This window comes from Mirounga leonina, unplaced genomic scaffold, assembly GCF_011800145.1.
Source record: "Mirounga leonina isolate KUSES-001 unplaced genomic scaffold, KU_Mleo_1.0 Mir_92, whole genome shotgun sequence".
NCBI lineage: Eukaryota > Metazoa > Chordata > Mammalia > Carnivora > Phocidae > Mirounga > Mirounga leonina.
The window spans coordinates 6,830,050-6,842,283 of record NW_023270852.1 but is presented as its reverse complement, the minus strand read 5'-3'; the positions used below and the strand labels follow the sequence as shown (position 1 = coordinate 6,842,283).

The window sequence follows — 12,234 nt, the reverse complement described above, 5'->3', positions numbered from 1 at the left end:
AAAGATGGGGCATCATGAAAAGTTATCAATAATAACTACTAATTTATCTTTTACTAAGACTCAGACATGGATGACATTCACAATAAATACTCAAAATTTTTAAAGTGAAGCTCATTAGACCCAGAAGGTAAACCTTTGCTATCTTTCTCCTCTAACTTCTGCTCTGGACAGTTCCTGAGCAAAGCCACCTGTGTTCCTTTTCCCTGGATATTACTTTAGTCTATTCAGCTAACACTTGTTTGATTTTACCAGTCCTGCAAACTTTTCAGACACCTTTTTCAATAGCGCTTTGCACTTTTATCACATCTTTGTACCTAATTGGCCTTTTGGGGGAGGGGGGCGGTAAATCCCTACTTTCTTTTGTGTTCACACTTGGAATCAAAGGCAAATGTACACTAGCTCATGTTTCTTTCTTTTTTTTTTTTTTTAAAGATTTTGTTTATTTATTTATTTGAGAGAAAGAGAGAGAGAGAGAACAAGCAGAGGGAGGAGGAGAGGGAGAAGCAGGCTTCCTGCTGAGCAGGGAGCCCGATGTGGGACTTGATCCCAGGACCCCGGGATCATGACCTGAGCCAAAGGCAGACGCGTAATGACTGAGCCACTCAGACGCCCTACCATAAATAACTTTTTAATGAAAAATAAGTATAGGTCACAAAACAAAAAAATTAGTGAGAGGAGTGGCAGAGTTTTCTAATTTTGCAAATCTTTTAAGTATCTGGCTTAATAGAAGAGAGCTTAATTCTCATATCTGCTTCGTTATTCAATCTGTGGCAATATCACACATCAGGTAGCCTCTGGAAAACTCCATGTCCACTTGTGAGAGAATGAAAATAAAAAGGTAAATAATTTTTTAGCATTATTATGAAAAGAGTTTTGACCTCCTAGACCTCCTGAAAAAGTTTCAGGGACACCCCTTTAGAGGTCCTCAGAACACATATTGACTAGCTCATGTTTCTGAAAGAACAAATTTTGAGGCATGTATCCCTTACTCTAAAAGGCTCAAGTTCATGTATGTGTTACTTCAAACTGCATTGTTGAAATGATTAATGACATTGCTCTTTGCCACATGAAAACAAATCACAGCTCCTGGGTTGGTATGTACCAAGGCCTGTCCCGGGCCTTTACTTCCTCTTATCTTGGATTAAAGCACAGTTGCAAGCACATCCTTCTGGCTTCCTCTTTACTTGTTTCCGAGTGAAACAATATTCATCTTTTTTGGGGTTTGTAGACACGACTGAAGGTGGTATGTTGGTAATATACCTAAGCACTCGATACCTGACTATGACTGTTATAAAGAACAAGTGTAACTAACTGCAATGAAAGGAACACTAATCAGAAAAACATAGTTTCTTGGAAATTTTAAGTATTTTATCAGATACTAAATACTTTCTGATAAAATACTAAATAAGTATTTTATCAGAAAGATCGAGGATGCCAGAGAGTAAGGCTATAAACAGCTGCAAGATTATCAAAATATATCTCTGAGGAGGCTTTTATGTTTCTTGATACCAAAATGTGTACTTCTTCAAGATGATGTACATCAGCAAATTCAATTATAAACTACCATTCCTTTTTATAAGTGGCTTTCCTCTTCTCAGCACTAAGATTCTACCTTGCTTCTCTAATTATATTCTTTAATTTTGGAAATGATTTTACAAGTAAACATTAAAACTAATATAGGGTGGAGTATTTTATCTGTTATTTTTTACTGTCCAACAGGGTAAAAAGACATGAGAACAAATGAAAGTCTGTTGTCAACTATTTATATTATATTGTATATATATATATATAGACTTATATTGTATATATATTATATATATTATATCATATTGTCATTATGTTGCCCATCATAATGTGGGTGATCAGCTGATTTCCCTAATCTCCAAATAGTTTTCTTATTCCTGGATAGACAAAGTAAGCTTGTCTTACTTTTTCTAATGAAGAAAAAAAACAGTTAAAAATGCAAATTCTTCAGACTGCCTTTTAATGAATCCAACTTTCCAATGTTAAAAATCACGGAACCAAAAGATATTTTCAAGCAGCCTTATAACCCAGATATATATCAGGTATAAGGAAATTGAATCCAATTTGAAATGAATTTTAAAACATAGCACACAAACATTACAACTCCCCAGAGCACAATACAAAATAGTTCTCTAAGGAATATAAACATTTAGTATATAACAATGTGAAACTATGTAAGAAAAAAGTCTCTCCAGTGAGCTAAAATTTACTTGCTAAAGATTATTTATTGCACAATATATCAGTTTGTCCTAAGAATAAAGCAGATACTATTATTTTCAGCTTCTAAATTCAGTACCCAGTCAAGTACATTTTCTCAAACTAAAGTTCTATAGCATTACAGTATGAGTAAACTTCTTGTTACTGAGTTAGGATAGGGAAAACTTCATAACTTATAAAACAAATTCTTTAGACTTCATGAAAACATTTCACAGATCCTACAAGGCACACATCATATTTCCTATCTTAGTAAGTACATTTAAGTACTTCATATTTGGAAAAGACAAAGCTGTACAGAATACAAAAAGTGTACATTTCATCCATTAAACAAATTTACAACTTTTATGATTAGTTGTAATAGTAGAACCTATGTAACATTCACATCTAAAGAATTATCACCCAGTTTAATGGAGTGGGCAAAAAACTGTGCTCATTTATTTAATAAGACTAATAAAAACACTTTCTATTTCACAGTAGACCAGATAGTATCCTGGAGCTCATATTGGAAAGTAAAAAGGTTTGGGCAACATCGAGTCTCTCTGGGTTTACTGTTAAATAATTCCTTGAAAGATGAAGGATTCCGGGGGATAAGATCATAGGCTATGCCTGGAAAGATCCAAAAACATGTACAGCAACTTTGTTCATTTTCAGAAACATTCTTCAATTAGGCAATGAGTTAGACTCAGCAAGTCTAATCCAAAAGGACAATTTAGAATCTTAGAGGTGGAAAAAGATCTCAGAGATCATCTATCCTAAAGTTTTCAAAATATGTCCCATGGAATACTAAGACTTCATGGAGGAGAGTCAAGGTTCTGCAAATCTGACTTGAATTAAAAAAATTTTTTTTGAAAAAAAATTAATTTAAAAAACAACTCCCATCATACAACTATATTACTCACTAAATTCCAATATCCTGGATATCGCCAATGCATTTATACATGTTTTTATTGGCTGACTTTATAATATTTATTATGGTATATAAAGTTTACATAAGGAAATTTATATTAATAAAACATGACTCACATAGAGGGGTAGTGTGTGTGTGTGGGGGGAGGGGTATAGCATGTGTGTGCAGGGCTTCTGAGTAAGATTTTACCTGAAAAAAAAAAAAGTTCTATTGCTGAAATAAAATATGAAAACACCACAGATGAAATCTCAGTTTCTAAAAGAACCTACAAAGCAGCAGAAGGGACTTTTTTAAGGTCACACAAACCATCAAGTGCATTGCCAGGTTGATATGATAGAGCCCCTGGTACCCTGCCTGTATAAACATCCATAGTGAGTGTTTAGCTATTTGGTACTGAGCTGTCCCCATCAGAAATGTCAACCAATTAGTTATCAATATTTTTTGGGTAAAATCAAGCTACCTTTGGTCAGACATTTTTTATAGAAATCAATTATTTAATTTGCATGCCTATTAAAATCCTAGTATCCAAAAATTCTGTCATCAATAAGCAGCAACTTAAACTGTATACTTTGGTATTTTGGAAAATAGTAATATCTGCAACCTACCAATAAAAAGTCAGAAAAGTTACATGGAATGTTAACATACCTTTTAAAGGAGACATCAGGTTCTAGTTTTATTATATGCTAAAATGTTAATGCTTAACATAAAACAAAAATTTTATCTTATAAGCAAAATTAAAAAAAATGAAATATCACTGAAAATCATAATTCCATTATGACTATACTCTCTCAGTATTTCAAAGGAAGTACAGTGAAACAGCAGAAAGCCAAATTATCTCCTAATTTTCAGAGGTGTTTATTGTACATATGTTTAAAAGGCTATACCCTATTTTCTCTCTTAATAATATTAGAAATTTGAAGACTTGGAGACCTCAGAAAGATGCCTTCAAGTTAAGAAAATAAAAGCACCATGAACCAATATTGAATGATTTATCATAATTTGAAAATGTAAAATTCAGGATCTGTGATGAAGAAAAATTTCCTTCTGAAACTCCAAGATGCATGAGCATTATCAAAAGCTACTTAGAACAGTTTCCTAGCTGTGGGAAAGCATTTCCAGAACAGCCAAGATTCCCCAGCAGAAATCCATTTACAAGGCAAAATCATGCCCAGCTTTATAGTCCTCACCCAAATTATACAGCATAAAAAAAAAAAAAAAAGACTTGAGTAAAAAACATGTAGTTCCAAAACACACTGCTAAAGTTATGAAATAACTGTGGATCATTTCAAGTAAAAATTATTAAAGGAGCAATAATTAACCACAAGGGGGCATACACACTCCTTAGATTCCAGCAGAAAGACTAATTTAAGTAGTAACATGCACTTTGATGTATTCTACATTTTCAGTCACTTCAAATTTTCTCTCAGATGGCTACAATTTTTTGACATTCAAGGTTTATTTTAAACCTAACTACATAGATTCCAGAATACTCCTGCCCTGAAAAACAGTGTTTCAGAAGCCTCTGGAAGTATTGCTGTTACCTCAGCAAAGAATTCAAGAGCAATTAGTTCTAATATATATTAGAACAGATAAATAATAGAAAAATATGGTCTAAAACAGTAGCAAATTTTAGTTTACTATAAATGGAAGACATGGAAAGTCTATCAAAAGAAATGGAACAATTGTCAGAATAGCGAAAATAAGAGGGTAGGGAAAATTGATGTCTGTGTCTGTGCAACAATATCCCTGCATTCTTCTCCCGTGACCAAAATGTTTGTAGCTCATAATAGCAACAGAAGACCTTCACTCCAAGGTCATGGCCTATGGGGCTGGCCTGCCTCATCAGCCATGTTAAGAATATAGTTAGCCATATCATCTTCAGTGGGTGCATCTGACACCACCCAAGATTCATTTGCTCCAGTCATCTGTAGGCGACAAATAGGGCAATTCCTGTGTCGATCACTCCTATCAGAGAAGTCAAATAAAGAACAATTTGTTTTCTTTTTCTTCTTTTAAAAAAACAGGTGTGTTTGAAAAGTAATACATGTACATGGTTTAAAAAAAGTAAATAGCAATAAAAGTATACAGTGAAAAATAAATCTCTTCTTTCCACCCCAATCTTTAATTCTTACCCCAGGGGCAACTACTGTTAGTAGTTTCTTACATATTCTTTTAGAAATAGACTAAGCATGATTAGACTTGTGTGTATATATATAGTACTGCTTTTTTTTACTTGCCAATATATCTTATAGGCCATTTGTAGCAGTACATGTTAGAGCTATCGGTTCTTTTTAAACATAACACTGTATGGATAGGCCATAATTCATTTAATTAGTCTCCTGCAGAGGACATTTAAGTTTTCCCCTATCTTTTGCAGCTACAAACAAGGGACTGGAAGCTTTCAAGGTTTAAAATAGAAGATGAACCTTACAGCAGAATAATTTTTCTGATAGGGAAAGAACTTACATATGATCACTTGAATGAGATTATGTTTTCCGAAGGGATTTTTTTTTTTGTCTCGACAAATATTATTTTGGAAATTTCAAAAATACCATATTTGATCCAGAAACACGTCATGCAGGGAAAATGTTTTTCTCTTCATTTCTCAGTGAAATATGAGACTAAAGTAATTAAATTGTATCAATTACTCTTTGGCTTTTGTACAAAAATTTAGAAATCTGTTCCAAAAACTGAATGTGAAAGCTAGAGCTGGCATATATTATTCAGATTCATTTCTGGTTCCTCAGAGATATTTTATTAAGATAATTATATGTTCTCTTCTGTGCACAAAAGTCACAATTTTAAGAGTCAACTTCTGGCCAGTAGGGACCAGATTTATCTTCCCACTTAATTAAAACACTGGAAATATACATGAAACAAGGCTTTCAACACTGGACATCATCGACAACACAGGACAATCATCCCTGAGGATGAGAAGCAAAGAAGGTGAGCCCTATAATATCGCCAGCTTATTGCCTTGAGAGATTTTAGGCTGCGGAGCAAGCAGGAGAAGCCCACTTGGGGCCTGGCAGACTCTCTGAGTTGAAGAGACACAGCTGAGACTCTCAGGAGGCTAAGACAGCTAGAGTTCACAGGGCAGAGTACTGAAGTACTTAAGTGCAGAAAGCTGCACAAAGGGAGAATTCTGGAGTCTACTGAAGGTCCCCCTAGAGTATGTTCGCATGTGAGGAAACTACTTGAGGCTCAGGAATCACCCAAAAGGATTTGAAGGTACAGTACCCAAAACTCACACAGGGTTTGGGATATTGCCTGCTCTCACCAGACAGACTGGAAAGCCTCATAACTCCTGGAGCGTTGAGCAGAGTACTCTGAAGCGTCCTGCCTCATTAGTGTGGCATAATTAGCTCTCAACTAAACACTGCTCTGGTCCTAACAAATCATAAAAGCAAGACCCAAAAGGATCAAACTGTTTCCAAGTAACTATATTCCAGAACAAAGCTCAAGGATATTTATAGGAATACAAAAATATCTAGTACCCAAAAAGGTAAAATTCACAATGTCTGGCACCCAGTCAAGAACTACCAGGCATAAAAAGAAACAGAAAAATACAACCCCAAATGAAGAGGAAAAAAAATCAAAACCAATCCAGAGCGGACACAGATGTTAGAACTAGCAGGCAAGAAAGTTAATGGTTATTATAACTGTATTCTATGTATTAAAAACTAGAGGAAAGACCAAACAGATGAAGTAGAGACTCGGACGATGTTTTAAAAACTCAAATCAGGGGCGCCTGGGTGGCTCGGTCTGTTGGGCATCTGCCTTCGGCTCAGGTCATCATCCCAGGGTCCCGGGATTGAGCCCTGCATCGGGCTCCCTGCTCCGCGGGAGGCCTGCTTCTCCCTCTCCCACTCCTCCTGCTTGTGTTCCCTCTCTCGCTGTGTCTCTCTCTGTCAAATGAATAAATAAAATCTTAAAAAAAACCCAAAAAACAAAAAACAAAAAACTCAAATCAAACTTCTTGACATGAAAACTATAATGTCTGAAGTAAAAAATAAATTGGATGGGATGAATAACAAGTTAGACATTGCAGAAAAAAAGACTGGTGAATTTGAAAAGACATAGCAATTTTAACTATCCAAAATGAAATACAGAGAAAATGATTTCCCAGAAGAAGGGAGAGGACAGAAAAAAATATTTAAGAAAATAATGGCTGAAAATTTTTAAAAATTGATGGTACAATAAACCTACAAATCCAAGGAGCTCAATGAAGCCTACACACAAGGAACATGAAGAAAACTACTAGAAGGCATATCATAATTAAACTGCTCAAAATCAATGATAAAGAAAAACCCCTTAAAAGCAGCCAGAGGAAAAAAGGCAACATTACTGGGGGTGCCTGGGTGGCTCAATTGGTTAAGCCTCCGACTCTTGGTTTCAGCTCAGGTCATGATCTCAAGGTCCTGGGACTGAGCCCTAAGTTGGGCTCTGTGCTCAGCAGGGAGTCTGCTTGTCCCTCTCCCTCCCCCCTCAGCCCCATGATTTCTCTCTCTCTCTCTCAAACAAATAAAATCTTAAAAAGAAAAAAAAAGGACAACATTACCTACAGAGGAAAAAAGATAAACGTGATAGCATATTTCTCATGGGAAACAAGGCAAGAAAAATGAGGGTGGAGCAACATCATTAAAGCACTGAAAGAAAAACTAGTATCAGTCTAGAATTCTATATCCAGAAAAAATATCTTTGAAAAAGGATGTTCAGACATTCAAGAAAGTCCTATGGAATCTACAAAAAAGCTGTCAGAACTAGTTAATGGGTTTAGTAAAAGTTTGTAGAATACAAGATTTGATACACAAAAGTCTAATGTATTTCTATATACTAGCAACAAATGATCAGAAATTGAAATAAATATATTTAAAATAGTATAAAATTCAAAATAATTAGGGATAAATCTGTCAAAGATACGCAATACTGAAAACTACGAACAGTGATGAGAGAAATGCAAGAAGACCTAAATAAACGGAGATGTATACTGTGTTTGTGAACTGGAAGACCCAATTATTGTTAAGAAGTCAACACTCTCCAAATCGATCTATTTACTTAATCCAATTCCAACCAAAATCCTTACAGCTTTTTTTGTGGAAACTGACAAACTGATTCTAAAACTCACTTTGAAATGCAAAAGAATTAGAATAGCCAAAAACAACTTTGACAAAAATAAAGTTTGAGAACTAACACTCCCTGATTTTAAGACTCAGACTCAGAAAGCTACATTAATCAAGGTAGTGTGGTATTGGTATGAAATAAACAGATCAATGGAACAGAGTCCAGAAACAGACCTACGTGTATTTCAACAACTGATTTCCAATAAAGGTGAAGGGGAAATTTAGTGAAGAAAAGATAGTCTTTCCAATAAAATGTGCTGGAGCAACCAGGTAGCCATAGACAAAAAAAGAATTTTAATTGGTACCTCATGTTATATACAAAAAATTAACTCAAAATGGATCATAGACCTAAATGTAAAACCTAAAACTATCAAACTTCCCAAAGAATAGAAGAAAATCCTTGTGACCTTGGGTTAGACAGATTTCTTAGATAAATCACTATGCATAAATCACAAACTGATAAACTGGACCTCATCAAAATTAAAAACTTCTACTCTTTCAAAGACATTCTTAAGAGAATGAAAAGACACATCAGAAAGTGGGAGAATACATCTGCCAGTCAAGTATCTGATAAAGGACATGTAGTCATAACACAGAAAGAATTCTAAAACTTAATATGAAAACAACCCAATAAAGAAATGGGCAAAAGATGTGAATGGACACTTCACCAAAGAAGACATACAGATTTAGCATATAAGAAGATGCTTAACATCATCAGTCAGTAGGGAAATACAAACTATAAATACAATGAGATACCACAACACATCTATTAGAATGGCTAAAATTAAAAGGACTGACCATACTTAACAGAGAAGAGGTGGGTGGGGGGATGGGTGAAACAGGTGAAGGGGATTAAGAGTAACTTATCTTGATGAGCACCGAATAGTATATGAAACTGTTGAATTGCTATATTTTGCATCCGAAACTAACACTCCTGCTAACTACACCGGAATTGGAATTAAAATGAAAAAAAAAAAAAAAAAAAAAAGAGACTGACACTACTAAGTATTGGCAAGATTGTGGAGCAATTAGAACTCATACACTGCTGGTGGGAGTGCAAAATGGTAAACCACTTTGGAAAACAGTTGGCAGTTTCTTAAAAAGTTAAACATATACCCACCATATGATTTAGATATTCTACTTCTAGGTATTTAAGAAAAAAACAAAATATATGTCCATAAAAAGACCAGTCCACAAATGTATATAGCAGCTTCATTTGTAATAGCCAAAAATTGGAAACAACCCAATGTCCATAACAGGTGACTAGATAAATAAACTGTGGTATATCATACAATGAATACTACTCAGCAACAAAAAAGGGAACTACTGTGGGGCACCTGGGTGGCTTAGTTGGCTGAGCATCCAACTTTTGATTTCGGCTTGGGTCATGATCTCAGGGTCGTGGGATCAGGATTCTCTCCCTCTCCCTCTTCCTCTGCCTCTGCCCCTCCTCCCGCTCACGCTCTCTATCTCTCTCTAAAAATAAATAAATAAAATATTTTAAAAAAGGGGAACTACTGATAACATGCTACAATATGGATAAATCTCAAAATAATTATACTGAATGAAAAAAAGAGCACATGCTGTATGATTTCATTTATAAAAATTCTAGAAAATCCAAATTATTTTATAGTGACTGAAAGCAGATTAGTCGTTATCTGGGGACTGGAAGGGTTGGAAAGGAGACTTTACAGTGGGGCACAAAGTAACTTTTGGGGTGATGTTCATTATCTGGATTGTAATTTTTTTATGGGTATGTACATGTGTTAAAACATATCAAATTGTACTTTAAATATATGTAGTTTATTGTATGTTAATTATAAATTCACCTAAATGCTTCATTCTTATTTTGTAAAATAATGAACTTGACTAGCTGATCTCTAAAGTTCCCTCCAGGTCCAATAATCAATATTCAAGGATTCATATTATTCCTTTTAGTCATATAGAAGAAAAATATAGAAATAAGGAGAAAAATGAAGAAAAAGGGAAGCTTGTGATTCTGGACTCAAGTCAGGCACAAAAAAGTAAACTGCCAGAACTAAGACACATTGCCACATTTTATAAACTTTAAATATAAAAATATTTTTAACCAGAGGAGTAAGCATGTCGTACAATTCAGAGTACTAAAGAACAAAATTTCTTATACTTAACTACAATATTTTTGTATTTTTTGGGAGTTTATTCATATACACTTTCCCATTTGACCTTTGCCTGTCCCATGAGGGTAGCAGATAACTTACCATTTATCAATGCATTTCTGACAAAAGCTGTGAGCACAAGGCAGGATGAGGTCAGCTCGACCATCCATACAGATACAACACTCCTCCTCATCAGTCAGCTGCTTCACCCTGCAATGTGAAAACTGAGCTGGAACATAAATATTCTCTGTTGTCATTATGCTTTAAACTTTGTCTCCATTGCCTTAGAAAGCATTATCAAACATCTATATACCCTCAGTATAAAGCAAAACAGGACTTGCATGCAAAATCAGACTAAATCTTAGGGATAACAAATGTATTTAAGGAAGAAGTACACAGAGGGACAAATTCCATAAAGAAAAACTGGATAGTAGATAAATACTGTGAAGATTAAAAAGAATATACAAACAAAAACTGGAAATATTCAGATCTTTCTGAAAATAATAGCCGATTTTAATCATATCACATTTATATAAATGAATTCAACTGTTAGAAGATTTACTTGCCATGCAGGATACAAAACTCTCTAGAATATGGACCTTGCCCTTGGACTGTACCATGCTGATGCTGATAATGGGCATACAAATGAAAGAATAACTTAGTCTTAATAATCAGGTGCTACAGGAAATACAAAAGGTAGGAAGTTTGCTTCCTGTCTTTCTCTGTCCTTAAGGAGCTCTTTCATCTTGGGAAGAGATGTTGAACCTTCTACTCCATCCTCAGTGTAGAGTGCCCCTGAGTGAATCAAGTGCCTTTGCATATGGTACTTTCCTTTCCTGGAATATCCTTATGAGTCTGGTAAACCCTAACCTCAGTAACTCAGCTCAAAATATCTTCTCTCTACTCTCAAAACCAACATTTGCCTCAATTAAAGGACTTAAATATTGCATTTTAATTGGCTGCTAATTGGTTGGTCTACCTACAAACTCTAAGTTCTTTGAATACAGGCAGTTTGTCTTAGGTTCTCAATAAATGTTTCTTAAAGTGATTTTAATTTGCTTTTATCCTTCATGCTATTCTACAATTTTTAGGTTTTCTTCATTAAGCATGTATTACTTTCATAATTATGCAAACACAAAATGTTTCAAAGTATAGCCACTAGACCATAAACTTCTTAAAGGCAGGAGGTATATCTCTGGCATGGCTTTATTCCCTGCTGTGCTTATACTACTATATACAAGACATTGAAATACCACTTTAAAATTTGTCAATTTGGGGGCGCCTGGGTGGCTTAGTTGGTTAAGCGACTGCCTTCGGCTCAGGTCATGATCCTCGAGTCCCGGGATCGAGTCCCGCATCGGGCTCCCTGCTCGGCGGGGAGTCTGCTTCTCTCTCTGACCTTCCCCCTCTCATGCTCTCTCTCTCTATCTCATTCTCTCTCTCAAATAAATAAATAAAATCTTTAAAAAAAAAATAAAATAAAATTTGTCAATTTGAATATAAAAAAGAATATAAACAAATGTCAAATATGCAAGTAGTAAGTGCTAAGAAGGAACAAATGAGTATTTCAAATTTGTTGGAAAGATGAGGTTGAAAAGTGACATAACTTTGACAGACAGAGGACATTCTAGGTGAATAAACGAAGTTGTGGAGGTAGGAAAAAAAATACCTCTGGAGTGTGTGTGTAACAAGAAGGTCGCATGATGCTCTGGGGAGAAAACTGAGAGAAAAGACTGCTTAAATATAGCAGAGATAATCTGATCCTTGAATGTCAAAATATGATGTTTAAACTTATTCTGATAGGCAAACTAGAATCAGAGTTTGA

The 12,234-nt window shown here is 34.9% G+C and overlaps 1 protein-coding gene across 2 annotated transcripts in view; it reads right to left on the bottom strand.

The window, feature by feature from the left end:
* Positions 1-612: 612 nt before the first annotated feature.
* Positions 613-12,234, bottom strand: part of RNF141 (ring finger protein 141) — a 37,568-nt gene continuing 25,946 nt past the window's right edge. The window contains exons 5-6 of one of the 2 annotated variants that reach the window (XM_034995160.1): positions 10,512-10,619; positions 613-813 (exon numbers count right to left, since the gene is read on the bottom strand). In XM_034995160.1, the coding sequence (XP_034851051.1) occupies positions 777-813; positions 10,512-10,619 (145 nt within the window). In that variant the 3' untranslated portion in view covers positions 613-776. Of the gene's footprint in view, positions 814-1,944; positions 5,114-10,511; positions 10,620-12,234 lie in introns of those variants that run through there. The other variant, XM_034995159.1, reaches the window with a different exon arrangement.